The sequence below is a fragment of the Bos taurus genome, chromosome 11, assembly GCF_002263795.3.
Source record: "Bos taurus isolate L1 Dominette 01449 registration number 42190680 breed Hereford chromosome 11, ARS-UCD2.0, whole genome shotgun sequence".
NCBI classification, from domain to species: domain Eukaryota; kingdom Metazoa; phylum Chordata; class Mammalia; order Artiodactyla; family Bovidae; genus Bos; species Bos taurus.
In genome coordinates this window covers 101,137,380-101,151,695 of record NC_037338.1, presented here as the reverse complement: position 1 = coordinate 101,151,695, position 14,316 = coordinate 101,137,380, and the positions used below count along the sequence as shown (strand labels likewise).

At 60.0% G+C, this 14,316-nt stretch overlaps 1 protein-coding gene across 1 annotated transcript in view; it reads left to right on the top strand.

The window, feature by feature from the left end:
- FIBCD1 (fibrinogen C domain containing 1) overlaps positions 1–7,582 on the top strand; it is a 35,280-nt gene extending 27,698 nt beyond the window's left edge. Inside the window, exons 6-7 of the mRNA XM_010810516.4 lie at positions 2,826–3,005; positions 3,526–7,582. Of these exons, the coding sequence (XP_010808818.2) occupies positions 2,826–3,005; positions 3,526–3,785 (440 nt within the window). The 3' untranslated portion in view covers positions 3,786–7,582. The remainder of the gene's footprint in view (positions 1–2,825; positions 3,006–3,525) is intronic.
- Positions 7,583–14,316: the final 6,734 nt, after the last annotated feature.

Genomic DNA, 14,316 nt, shown 5'->3' with positions numbered 1-14,316 from the left:
CCTGGCATCTTAACTGAAGTCTGTCAGCAGCCACTGAGTGCAGGAAAAGCATCTAAGTGGAGCCTTGGCCAGCTCCTGGCAGGCAGGGAGCCCCGATGAGAATGTCGGCGGGAGCCCAGTCCTCAGCTGCCCTGTGATGTGCCCTGCCTCTGCTTTTCCACATTCCCCTGCCACCTTTTCATCCAGTGTTTTCTCTTTTCCTATTGAGTTATGAGAGCTCTTTATATATTAAGGTTATTGATTCTTTGTCAGATACCCCTGATACATAGTTACTCCCAGTCATTTGTCATTCAGCCTCTCTATTTTTGGTAACATTATTACTTATTTCCTAGGAGTTTTAACTTTTTTTTTTTTTATGTAGTTGATTGTGCTAGTCTTTTCCTTCATATCTTCTGAGTTTTAGGCCCTGTTTTTCTCTCTCAGTGTCATAAAAATGTCTATTTTTAAAATGCCTTTTCAGTTTTCGATGGTAGGTTCAGCTCTTTAATCCACCTGGGAGTTCACTGGGGTGACAATGGGGGTCTAAGTATGTTTCTGCATCTTCCTCCTCACGCGCTGTGATCTGAACTCTGATGGATGGTGGGGATGGAACTCCAGTCACCCAAGGGGCCCAGGGAAGTGGGGGGTTGTGAGCATCTTGGCAGATCAACAAGGACTGGAGAAACCCAGAGAGTAAAGATGAGGGAGGTGGAGGCAGGGGGAAGGGGGCCTTGAGGGGAGGAAGGGTAGAGAGGAGGGAGACCCCAGCCCCTCCTTCAGGACACCTGCCCCGGGGCCCCCGTAGGCACTGGGCTGGCCCATTAAGGAGTGGAACTCTGCTTATCCCGGCAGAGTGCTGTCCAAATGGGGGTCCATGGGGCCCACTCGGGGGTGGGGAAAGGAATCTTCCAGCATCCCCTGGGGCTGGGCTCCCTCTTGCCCTATACCTGGATCAGATCATCTGTCCTGGGCAAGAACTAAATGAGTTCATGGAGTCTGGGCGAGCCTGCCTGGGTTGAGCTCTGCCACTTAGCAGCTGTGTGACGTGGGCCAGTGACTTCACCTCTTAGTGCCTCATTCTCACCTATGCAACATGGATAATACTAGCAGCCATCTACTGGATCACGACAGCAGTGGCAAACACCTGGATCATGTGTGCAGTGGGCCAGGCGCTGTTCTAAGAGCTGTACAGGGACCCTTTAATTAAATCGGACTCACTCGAATCCCCCCGGCTTCATTAATCCACGTGAAGCGCTCATAGCAGCGCCTGGCATTTGTAAGTGCTGTCTGGGGGGTGGGGGCTTCTGTCGGCGGTGCCTATGGTCTGCCCTTTGCAGCTTGGGAGGCCTCTGGCCCTCACTCCACAGGCGTGCAGCCTGGGGCCCAGAGAGGGCCAGCAGCTGCTATGAGGCTCTAGCCCAGGGAGACGAGGCCCCTGGGCTCTGGCATCCGGGTCCTCAGTGGATGCAGGGAGGTTCTGGCTGTCTGGACGGCTTTTGCTCTCGTCATGGTTCCTTTTTCTCTGCCCTGGACCTGGACCGGAGTCTTCCCTCTGGGCTGGTTGGGGAGGAGCCCACACAGCCCTCCCGCCCTGGGGGCATGCACACACTGACCCACGCAGGAAAGGAAGGCAGGAGGGACAGGCTGATGAAATGTCACTTGGTGCCGATAACTTGTAAGGCGTTTAATTAAAAGCCCTCTTAATCAAGAGGTAATCAAACTGGCAGGGAAGCACCTTGAGTGTGAGTGGCAGGAGTGGGGTGGAAGGGGAAGGGGAGGGCCTGGCATGAGACCCTAGGGTGGGCACAGGAGAGCGCAAGAGGGGAGGGACAGTGGAGGTGGGGGAGGAAGTAGGACAGGGTATGCTGAGGGGTGTCCAGAGCCAGGCATGGTCTTCTGCCTCTCGTCCACTAGGCCAGCATTTATTGAGCACCTATTGTGAGCTGGCCCACCTCAGATGCTGGGGTTCCACAGTGAGCGGGACAGTCATGTTGATCGCATGGAGCTTCCACACTGGTGGAGTGGGGGAGCCCGACATGGAAATAGGCAGCTGGGACCAGAATGATAAACACCAACAGGGGGCACCTGGGTTGGCAGAGGTCCTCCACCTCGACAGGAAGTCAGGCAGTCTTCCTGAGGAAGTGAGATCTGAAAATGAACAGAAAATAACCAGGTGACGGGGCTTCCTTGGTGGCTCAGCAGTAAAGAATCCACCTGCCAATGCAGGAGATGTGGGTTCTGTCCTTGGGTCAGGAAGATCTCCTGCAGAAGAAAATGGCAACCCACCCCAGTATTCTTGCCTGGGAAACCCCATAGACAGAGCAGCCTAGTGGGCTACAGTCCATGGGGTTGCCAAGAGTTGGACAGAACTGAGCGACTAAAGAACATCAAAGCAGGTGACGAGAGTTGGGAAAAGTGTCTCAGGCAGAGGGAACAGCATGTTCAAAGGCTGTCAGGCCAGGGAGTGCATTTGAGGACCAGATCCCATATGGCCAGAGCCCAGAGTGTCAGAGAAGATAAAGGCACCATCACCCCTAACCCAGAAGGTTTTCCAGACTCCTCTTGACTCCTGCAGCCTTTCTACCAGCCTTCAGCTTAAAACATTTGGGAAGCACAGCCTGATTTAAAGCAAACACAAAATATGAAAAACCGTCAGTCCTGTTTCCTGCCAAACACAGCTCTGCAGGAAGAAGGAAGTAGCCCAGGGCTGAAAGTACACCCTTGGTGGTGGTTGTTCCTTTCTGTCACCAGCCACATCAGCTTAGCTCTCATCTCCCCTTGGTTCTTTACAGGGAGGTCACTTCCTCAGCCCCCAACTTCTCTCATCATTCTCTCCTGTATTTCAGGGCTCAAGAGGATCCATGCTCTGACCACTCAGGCAGCCTACGAGCTACATGTGGACCTAGAGGACTTTGACAATGGCACAGCCTATGCCCACTATGGGAGCTTTGGTGTGGGGCTCTTCTCTGTGGACCCTGAGGAAGATGGATACCCGCTCACCGTGGCCGACTACTCGGGCACGGCAGGTAGGGGTCCAGGCTGCAGTGGGGGGTGGGGAAGGGCCGGGGCAGCCCAGCCACCTCCCCAGCTAGAAGGACAAAGGAAGTCTTTCTAGGCCAGGGGCCAGCATCAAGGCTTCTCATCACCACCACCAAATCCCCAGCTAGTCCTCATCCCAGCCACATAAAGCTCGCAGGGCCTCTCTCACAGAACCACCCATTTTGCAGATGAGCAAAGAGCCCAGAGCCAGGAATCAGGACATCTGGAGTTTGAGCTCTGCTGAGCCTCTCCACCCGCTCTGGGCTGGGTTTCTCCTCCCAGGGCCGAGGCAAGAAAACCCGGGAAAGGGTGTGTGACAAAGCTAGAAGGAGGGAGAGGCTGCGGGGACAGCCGCCGGGACCATCAGGGGGGCGCTGGGGCTGCCTGTGGACACCAAAGGTGTGGGAAGGGGCAGGTGCGCGCATGCTCACGTGTGTGCATCGTGCACGGGAAGCACGTGCACGCACCTGTGCCCCACTGAACACACACCTGTGTGCACCTGCGCAGGGGACTCCCTCCTGAAGCACAGCGGCATGAAGTTCACCACCAAGGACCGTGACAGTGACCACTCGGAGAACAACTGCGCCGCCTTCTACCGCGGCGCCTGGTGGTACCGCAACTGCCACACATCCAACCTCAACGGGCAGTACCTGCGCGGGGCACACGCCTCCTATGCCGACGGCGTCGAGTGGTCCTCCTGGACTGGCTGGCAGTACTCACTCAAGTTCTCCGAGATGAAGATCCGGCCGGTCCGTGAGGACCGCTAGACTGGCACGCTCCGGCCCCGCCCCACCCCTGCTTCCCCGCCCTTCGCCCCGCCCCACCCCGCCCCTCGCCCCAACCCAGTCACCAAGCCCCCACCACGCCCTCTCCCCGCCCCCAGTCACCACGCCCCACCCCTCGCCACTGTAGCCACCAAGATCACACCCCTAGCCCCGCCCCCCGCTGTCACCACGCCCTAGCCCCGCCCCCAGCCGTCACCACGCCCACCCCAACTCTGCTCCTGCCCAGATGCCCTTCTGCCCAGATGCCCGCCTACCTGTGCATGACTGACCTGCTCTCGCCATGGGGTGGTCCAGGCCGACCCCGACTCGAAGCACCCCCTGAACGAGTGAGGCCACACAGCACCTTCACAGTCCCCACCCCCAATTTGGCCCTGCTGATGAGGGCGGGGCAAATTTGACCACCCCAAATTCTGCCTGCCCTGACTTTAGCTCCATGGGCCACGTGTCTGCCTTGGCCTTGGCCAGGAGTCGGCCACGTGCCCCTGGCAGCCCTTCCACTTTGCCAGCCCAAACATCTGGAGTCATGGGCGGCGGAGGAGGGGCAGATGGCACCCCTGGAGCCCTTTTAGCAGACAGAGGGAAGGGTCAGATATTTCTACTTGGGTCCGACGCCAGCCTCCTCTGACCCTCTAGACCCTTGCTCAGTTTCTCTGGTGCCTGAAGGTCCCCTTCTCTCCCAAGGACTGGGGAGTCGTGGTACTCAGGGCTGCCTGTGCCCACGGGCTAGGTGGCCACATCCCTCCACGTCCCGAGGCCAGGCTGGGGTACAGCTGCCTTCAGGAACTCACACCCCAGGGTGACTGAGATCCGTTTCCTGGAGCCCTCCCTACTCACCCACCCTGATTCCCAATGTCTTTCCAGGCCTGGGAGGCCCCCATTCCCCTTGGCTGCTCTGCCCATCCTCCTGCCTTCCGGGGGCAGCTGAAGTCTGGCCCCACCCCATCCTCCTACCTGTGGGAGGCACGGGACCTATGCTGGGCCAGTGAAGACCTCTTGATTTTCGGGGCATTGGCGGGGCTGTGTCACCCCCACCATCAATTTCCAAGCAGGGACTCTGGGATCCTAGTCCTCCAAGGAGCAGGCTGGACGGAGAATGCTGGACCCAGAGGGGTTTGGTGGCTGGTACTTGGTCAGCCTGGACATGGCTGTCTCAGCGGGGAGGCTGCCCCCTGCTGCTGACTGTGGGTGTTGCCACCTTGGATCAGGGGAAAGGGAGGGAGTCACTGGGCAAGTGGGGGAGACTGAAGCACCTCCCAGGCATTCAGAGACCTTTCTCATCGAATCCTCTCAACGCTCAGTGCATTGTTACTGCTCCTGCGTAACAAGAACCGCAGGTTCCCCAGGCCAGAGGCCGGGAGGGGCAGAGCAGGGACTTCAGCCCATGATCCCCTGCTCAAACAGCCTTGGGGTCCTGGTGTCAGAACCAAGGCCAGGGCTGTTTTGCTGAGTTTCCGCCTGTAGGGACCTGAGAGGGCCAGGAGATCAGCCTGGAAAGCGGCCCAGAGGGTGGGCATCCCAGCGACCCCCTCCTCAGGCAGGGGCTGGGAGTGATTCCTAACCAGGACACCTGAAGGCAGTTGAGTGGGGAGTGTGGGAGCCAGCCCTCCCTTCCCCTCCCACCAAGGTCGTGCTTCGAAAATAATAAACCAGAGTTGGCCACGGACTGCAGGAAAGGCCCCGAGGGCCTCTGACGTGCTAGGGGACCTGGCCGGTCCCCTCCAGCTTCACCTGGTTGTTGGGCATTTGGCAAGGTTTTCCGGACAAGATCCAGTCCCTGCTCTCCTGGCCCTCAGCTGGAATCAGAGACAGCCAAGGAATTGGCGATGACAGCCCAGAGTCACCAGGGTGGTAACAGGAGTGCCAGGTGCAGGCAGGGTGGGGGCAGTGTGCTGGAGATGTGTGTAAGATGACCACACGGGCCCCCCTGCTGGCCCCTTCCCCATCCTCTAGAAACCAAGAGAGCCAGCCGCCCCCGCTCCTGGCCGCTGGGACCCCCAGCCAAGGAGCAGAGGCCATGTGGAACCCTGCGTCCTCATCCTGGGGACCCCTCTTCCCCCTCCAGCTCCAGACCAGAGCCAGCTTCTGCTGCCAGCCTCGCAGTGCCAGCCACTGTTTAGAAAGTGCCAAGCGCTTTCTGATCTGTCATCAAACACGCTCCTGGTGAGCGTGATGTTAATGGATTCACAGATGTGCGTGTGCGTCAGAAGGCTCAGGGGCGCTCATGCCAGGGCTTGGCCCAGGAACAGACGAGCCACAGCTTTGGCCTGGTTGGGGGCCAGGCGAGGGTGGCTTTTAGGAGTGTCGAACCAACCTGGAGACACTGGTTCCTTCCTGCTGGAGATCCCCGGTCCCCCTCCGGAACCCAGGTCTGGCGTCACTAGGGACACAGCCGCACTGAAAGCTGGCTGAATGGGCACACGGCCCGTCATGGTGAGGACAGCCAAGGCCAGTGCACCCCTCTTCCTAAAGGGCACCCCTTCCCAGGGCCAGGAGGCTGAGGTGTGCGAGGCAGGCCTGGACCCCCGCTTGGAGGAGCCCACAGTGTGATTCCAGTGCACGTGGCTGTCACCAGAGATGGGAGTGACCACAGAAGGAAGGACATGCCGGGGGAGCTGGAGGGGCAGCCACAGCACAACAGAGACGGAGAGGTGACAGATGCATGTAAAGGCCACCTGGGACCCACGGTCACTGCACCCGAACGCTGACCACCATCATGATGATGGAGTCGATGGCTTGACAGTGGGCTACCTGTGACCCAGCCATCCATGTTGTCTGATCAACCCCCTCCTGCTTTCTCCTTCCTTCTCTGATGAGGCGAGAACCAAGCAGGGGAGGGGGGGGCTCTCTCTACTGGGACCCTCAGGCAGGGCATTCACCCTCCCCTCTTCTGAAAGTTCCTTTCCATAGGCATAGGCAGGTTTCATGGGATAAGCCTCAATCCTTGCCGCTCAAACTCTGGATCCATCTCTGAGACGCCACCCAGCTGGCCACCCCAGCTCCCCGAGTTCGGAGGGTGGACAGGCCCTGGGTTTCCAGCCTGAAGGCCTCAGTGCGGTCAGCAGGAGTTGAGCACGGAGCCGGGGGCCGTTCTCAGATGGCATGCTCCCCCTGCAGCCACACGTGAATAGGTTTTGTCACGTTGGTCTTGGAGCAGAAGCGACAGCCACACACCCCAGCACCCACCGCCTCCGGGTCCCCCACAGCCACGCACCCTCATCCACGCAGACCTCTGGCCCAGGAGCTGGGAGCCCCGTCACCCAGGGTTCAGAGGATTCGTGAGGTCCGTCGACAGGACCCGCCGGTCGTGTTGCACTTCAGCAGAAGGGGAGGGAGGTGGGGAGGCCGTGTGTGCTGACGTTGGGGGACCCAGGACAGGGCCCTGACATGGAGTTTGAGGACTGACACACTCACGGGAGAGACTGTTAAGGGACGTGCAGACAAGGACACAAGGCTTTGGTCCAGTGGGCTGGCCAGCACCTCCCTAGGGCCTGGTTCTTCATCTGTGAGAAGGGAGAGGGCTGCCCCCAAACCCCGCGTGCCCACACAGCTGGCAGGACTTGGCAGACCCGGGGGCGCTGACATTGGACCTTGGTGGGGATGGGGGGTAAGGAGTGTACACTGGGCTCTGACCTGGCCACGTCGGCCCGCTGCCGTACCCCCAGGCTGCCTGACTGTCCACACGAGGGACAAGCCCAGCCCAGGACGGGTGCCCGTGGGGCCCGTGTGCACTTGGCGTCATGTGTGGTCCTGTCTCCAATAAAAAGTCTCGTGGTGACCGACTCGGGCCTCCGCCTCCCGCCTGCTCGGTGCCCCACAGGGTGGGTCAGACACCCCAGGGTGCCAGGACCGCCTTGTGCACACTCCCCAGCATGGCTGTTTTGACATGGGCAACCCCTGTTCCCCAGACAGCTCTGTACCCCCAGGAACCGCACGAGACCCTGGGCAGAACCGGCCCCACTCCTGGCCAGCAGCCTGGGCATCGGGGTGGGAGAGGGGAGGCCTTCTCCCCTCAAGAGTGCACCTCCCGGGGCTGAAACTGGGCCCTTGTTTCCCATCATGGTCCCCAGGGTCCCAGTCGGTCTCAGTGGGTCTCTCTTGTGGCCGGGCTTCAGTCCTGAGTTGTTGAGACTCTTCATTCAGAAAATCAGTCACTGTCTCAAGCACTCAGTTGTGTCCGACTCTTTGCAACCCCATGGACTGTAACCCGCCAGGCTCCTCTGTCTATGCGTTTCTCCAGGCAAGAATACTGGAGTAGGTTGCCATTTTCTCCTCCTGGGGATCCTCCCGACCCAGGGGTCAAACCCACATCCCCTGTGTCTCCTGCATTGGCAAGTGGATTCTTTACCACTTCCCTGGTGGCTCAGCTGGTAAAGAATTCGCCCACACTGCTGGAGACCTGGGTTTGATTCCTGGGTTGGGAAGATCTGCTGGAGAAGGGATAGTCTACCCACTCCAGTATTCTGGGGCTTCCCTTGTGGTTCAGCTGGTAAAGAATCCACCTGCAATGCGAGAGACCTGGGTTCAATCCCTGGGTTGGGAAGATCCCCTGGAGAAGGGAACGGCTACCCACTCCAGTATTCTGACCTGGAGAATTCCATGGGCAGAGGAGCCTGATGGGTTATAGTTCATGGGGTCGCAAAGAGTCAGACACGGCTGAGCAACTAACACAATACTTCTTTACCACTGAGCCACCTGGGAAGCCCCATTCAGAAAATCAGTCCCTAATGACTGTTTATTCATAAAACAAATTTGAAGCTTAAGGATATAGCGTTCCCTGAGTTGCTGTAATGAAATCCAGTATTTATCAAGTGCCTGCACTGGGGACCATGGGCGCCAGGGGAAGTGAATGTACCTAGTGTCCTGCCTTGGGCCGGCCTGAGAGGGGACCCCCAGGCTGGGGCGTCTGCACTGCTGGCCTGTGTAGATGGAAGTTGCGGCCCAAGACTCCCTGGAGCGTCCTTAGCACTGGTCCCCTCCACAAAGTGTCCTCGCTGACGGGCATGTGGTCCTGCCCTCTGACAGCTCCGTATCAGGCCCATGGGGACACCGCGGGGTGAGACCCCTGAGCCAGGCCGTGGGAAGTCACCAGGGTGACCATGGCCGCCTGCTTTCCCACAGGCCACATCCACCCCCCAGGGGGACCCCTCTCCTCTGCCACCCAACCCAACTCCTCTGGCCCGGCTCACAGCACCATTCCGAGGTCCGATGACTCAGGCACACGGAGGTTCTCGGACCTGACGAGTGGTGCTGGCATTTTAGTGACAAATAGTGAGCTTCCCTGGTGGCTCAGTTGGTAAAGAATCTGTCTGCAATGCAGGAGACCCAGGTTCAATCCCTGGATCATGAAGATGCCCTGGAGGAGGAAATGGCAACCCACTCCAGTATTCCTGCCTGGGGAATTCCATGGATGGAGAAGCCTGGTTGGGCTACAGTTCATGGGGTCTCCAAGAGTCAGACATGACTGAGTGACTAAACCTACCCAGGGGAGAATCCACATGGTAAGAGTCCCAGGGCAAGGAGGGTTCAGCTGGCATGCCCGGGAGCTCTCAGGGGGATCAGCTGACCTGGGAGGCCGATGCTTGTGAAGAGGGCATCGTCTGGGCTCCCCTGGACACCAGCAGCCTCCACCCTGGGCCCACCTGCCTTGTGCCCTGTGGCTCACCCTTCCCTCCCCACAGTGTGGGCTCTGCTGTGGGCCCCCATCAGGAGGAGTTGGAGGTTCAGGCAGTGACGAGACTTGCCCGAGGCCACGGCTGCCTTGTTGCTGAGCAGAGGGGAGCCTGACCCTAGGGGCTCTCATGAGGCTGAAGCATGGCAGAGGGAGGCATCTGAGATCCGAGGCAGGGGCCTGGGCTCAGCACAGCCAGGCTGTGTCACCCCGCGGGTTCCTGGCAGGTTCTGCCAGGGCAAAGGCCGCTGGTCAGCTTGGACATCCCGGGACACAGCTCCGCCACTCCGCGGGGGGCGGCTTCCCAGGGAGCTTGGTGGCCCTGGGACCCCCTCCCCCACAGCCTCCCGCGCTCACCGGGGGGTCCAGGGAAAGCCTTTGCTTCTGGAAGCTGACCCTGACAGACCCCACCCACTGTCCTACAGAGTGTCACAGTTGTCACCTCCACGTGTCACAGTCACCCCGTGTGTTACAGTTGTTACCCCCTCCTGCTCAGGAGTGGGGCTCGTTCCCTGGAGGAAGTCAGGGGTTTTGAGGAGCCCAGGAAGGGACTTGAAACCAATATTTTGGGCCAGGTGTCCTGGGGAACTGCTGGCAAGCCCCTGGGGTTGGGATGTTTGGCACCAAATCTGACATCAGACTTGCTTCCGGGTACCCCTGCTCCAGGGCTGGGGTGGAGGACTCCTGATTGCCCCCCAGTCTTGCTCCCTACCCCACCCACGCCCAACACTTGGGACCTTCTGTGGCCACTTCTCAGAGCCCTGGGCCCCCAACCTGAACCACACCAGGGGCTTGTTTTCACAGCAGAATTGTCTTGGGCCCAGTGTGTTAACAGCCAGGTGGAACTTTCCTCCTTGGCAGAGGGGGTGGCCCTCAGGGCTCACCCCCACCTCTGCCGTCCCCACTGTCCACAGCCGTCCCTGAGGAATTCTGCAGGGCACAGCTTGGGAACCAAACTGTCTCATTTGATGCCCATGGGAACTGGGGCACAGAGAGGGCAAGCATCTGGCCCAAGGCCCCAGAGTGAGTCAGTGACCCCACTGCAGGCTGCGCTCCGTCGTCAACCAGCACCCAGCGTCACGACCAGCCAGCACTCACCAGGGAGGTGAAAGGACACCGCACCTCCCAGCTCACTGCACACGTTCACACACGTGTGCACAGGTGCACGCACATACACACAGCTGGCTCTGCACCTGCTTCAGTCGGCACAGGGTGTGCCCTCTGCCTGCGCCTGCCAGCAAAGTCCTCGCCCTCGCCAAGGAGGCTGAGCACACCCTTCCGAGGGGCCCGGAGGCAGCCCGCACTGCCTGCCTGCTCTTGACCTCGTTCCTGCCACAGACGGGGCTGGAGACAGGAGCGCCAGGACACAGCTCTGATCTCGGTGCCTCTGTCCCCCCACCCCGTCACCATGAGGGCAGTAAAGACTTTAGCCCCTTCCTCAGGTCTGGGGGCGGGGAAGGGTCTTCAGGGCAGTAAAGACTTTAGCCCCTTCCTCAGGTCTGGGGGCGGGGAAGGGTCTTCAGGGCCGTCTGTTCCCATATGCGGTGATTCCCACCCGTCCTTAGCACCTCAGTCGCTCAGCGATAGAGAATCCCCCTGCAATGCAGGAGCCTGAGATGCAGGTTCGATCCCTGGGTCGGGAAGATTCCCCTGGAGGAGGGCATGGCAATCCACTCCAGTATTCTTGCCTGGAGAATCTCATGGACAGAGGAGCCTGGTGGGTTATCGTCCATGGGGTTGCAAAGAGTCAGACATGACTGAAGCGACTGAACACTCACGCACACCAGCACCTCACAGGCAAAGCCAATACAGGTCAGCGGGGTGAGAGCCCTGGAGCCGGAATCCGCTGGGCTCAGTCCTCAGTCCGGCCTGAACAGCCACCCCTAGACAACTGCCATGCGGCTGAAGCCTCACCAAGCCCCTGCTCACCTCGCCGCCTGGCGCGCTCTGGGAAATCTAGGCTGGGTGAGACACAGAGGCTGGGGCTGTGCTGGGCACCTCCTCCTGGTCTCCCCAGACACTGGTGGTGGATGGGGGAGGGGCGGGGGAGGGAGAGGGACCGGAAGGGATGGGGAGGGATGCTCCTGGGTCTGTGGGCTGCTACGGGCCAGTGGGGGCCCCCAGGAGAGCGATTCCCCATGCTGGGCACCGGCCATACCCCTTTGGCTGGTGCCTTGGGGAACATGCTGCCCAAGGGGCCCCGTGCCCTGGCTTAGCCCGCAGCCCACCCCCTCCCCGCCCCGTACCCAGCAGGCCCCAGGGCCACTCAGCGATCACACACAGGGCAGGCGGAGGGGCGCACCGGACTTTGTGGTGAATAGTCGTGGGGTGAGTGCCCTGAGGTGTGAGCAAGATGCCGAGGGACCAGAGTGGATCCCACAGGGACCCGTGCACCCACGGCGCACCCCCTCCAGCCCTGTACCCTGCTGTGGGGAAGTGGTGCAGGTGACCACATGTGCAGGTCCCCACCCGGGCCTCTGAGCTCCCGGGGAAACTATCAGGGAGTGAGCGCCTGGGGAGGGACGAACGCCGGTGCCCTCCATGACCGTGACCTTCACCCAGGCCTCGACGAGCCCCACACCAGGCTCACAGCCTCGTCTCCATGGCCTGCGGCAGAGAGGCGGACGAGGTTTGAGCACACTCGCGGGTCCGTCCGTCCTTCCCCAAGTGGGGCTGGCTCAGTGGGGCCCACCGAGCCGGGCAGTGGGGCCTGGTGGGACTGAGCCTCCCTGCAAAAAGGCACACTCTCCAGTGTTTTATGGGGTGTGGACTTGAGAGAGGGGCTGGTCTCGCCCCCCTCTACGCTCTCTCCTGCTGCCTAGGTCAGCCTCTTGGCACTGATGCCCCTCGTAAGGCTCCAGAGCAGGTGACCTGTGGCACTGAACACAGCTCCTCACCTCGCCCGTGCAACAGGCCGGGGCGGGCTCCAAGCCGTCTGGCCTCCCGAGTCTCCTCGGGGTGGAGGTGCTGGCCCGGCAAGCAGATCTGACAAAGGCAGGGCCGTTAGGGTTCCTCCGGGCCGGGTGGGACCCCAGGGCCACGCCTGTGACTCACAATGAACGAGGCGCCCTGGCTCCTCCAAGCAAGGCTGCCTTTGCGCAAAAGGCGGCCCTGTCCGGCCTCCTGTCAGATCACATCCTGTTTGTGTTGGGTCTTTTATCAACGTGGTCCGTGCAGTCCCATCCTTCACTACCAGGTCCCCAATGGAATCCCAGGGTCAGGAATGCGCAGCAATCAGGAGTGCCCAGGGCACGGGCCCCCTGGGGGGGTCACTATATAAAGCAGGGAGCACCCGGGAGCCGCACCTCCTGGACAAGAACCCAGAGCAGCTCTGCCCAGCCTGGCCCAGGTCCAGCCGCCCAGCTGGGAGCAGACCCGCAGCACCGTGAGTATGGCCGCTCCATCCCCGGCAGGAATCGCGCTCAGGCCTCCTGCAGGTTGGGAGCTGGGCACAGGCGGCGGGAATCCTGGGGACCCACAGGGCTGGGAAGGCCCTGAGGGGTGGAGACCCGCACCTCATCTTGCTGCCTAGAGCAGGCAGAGATTGGCCACGGGCGCCCTCCAGGGCTCGGCACTGGGCCTCCTTCTGTCTTCTCCTGCCAAGTCCTGGATGTTGGGGCCTGAACCCCAACTTGTGCTGGGGTCCAGTTTTTGGTGTGGAGTGTTCCAAGCTCCCATTGGATTCCTGAAGGGGTCCACGGGTCCCCCCAAAAGGAAGGAGAGACGGCACCCCACCCCCCCTTTTGAGACCCAGAGGCCATTCCCAGGTAGACTCATCCACCGGCTGGACTCCCACCTGGTCTCAAAGCTGTCTGCCTCGCTTTCTGTGGGGAGGAAAGCCCTTGAGAAAAGCCCCCACCCCACCCAGATGCTGATGGAGAGGCTTCCCTGAGGCAGGTAAGAGGTTGCTCCAGCCTCAGGAGATGAGAGAGGCGTAGGAGGGCTGGATTCAGGAAGAGGAGGGAGGACATGCTCTAAGATTTTTTTTTTTTTTAAGCTTTTTGGGCTGAGTACACTTTGAAATGTCTTCAAGGGAGCCAGTTCTGGAAAGAGCTCTGGGAGGCCTGGGCTGTCTTCTCCAGAACCCGTTCCCTCTATTCCAGCCTCAGCTCTCCTCCTCAGAGGACCAGCCAGCTCCCACCCACCATGGTCGTTACCAAAGAGGCTTCCTTTGCGAGGGAACGAGCAGTTACTGCCAAGGCAGGGGCACTGAGGGGAAGCTCTGTTTCTGTTTCTCATCCCCCACGGACCACCATGCAGGGGGTAGAGGAGCCATTCCCGCGTCCAGCCCAGTTAGACCCGGGCTTGCATCTTAGCTTTGTCACTTACAGAACTGAGATCTTGGGCCCGTCACCCGTTTGCGGATCCTGCCTCCTCTGTAGAAGGGAATAAGGGAGGCCCTCAAGGACAGTATCAGGTGGGGATGGCCCACAGTCCAAGAAGCCCCCTGGCCATTAGAATTGGGAATCCTAGAGCCTCTACTTTCTAGCTGTGGGGCCTGAGCACAGTCTCTTAGCTTTTCTGATGGTTCTCTTGCCTGTAAATAAAAATGTTCGAATAACAGGGCTTCAAGTTAGGTTTACTGTGAAGATAAAGTGCAACCATGCAGGCAAAGGTTTACCTTGCAGCCAGATTACACAGTTGGAGAAGGAAATGGCAACCCACTCCAGTATTCTTGCCTGGAGAAGTCCTCGGACAGAGGAGCCAGGCGGGCTACACAGTCCATGGGGTCACAAAGAGTCGGACACGACTGAGCAACTATCACTGTCACTCAGGTACACAGTTGGTGCTCAGCGGGCACTGGCAAGCGCTCCTCTCTGGGAGGACGTCTGAGTTAGGCTGGGC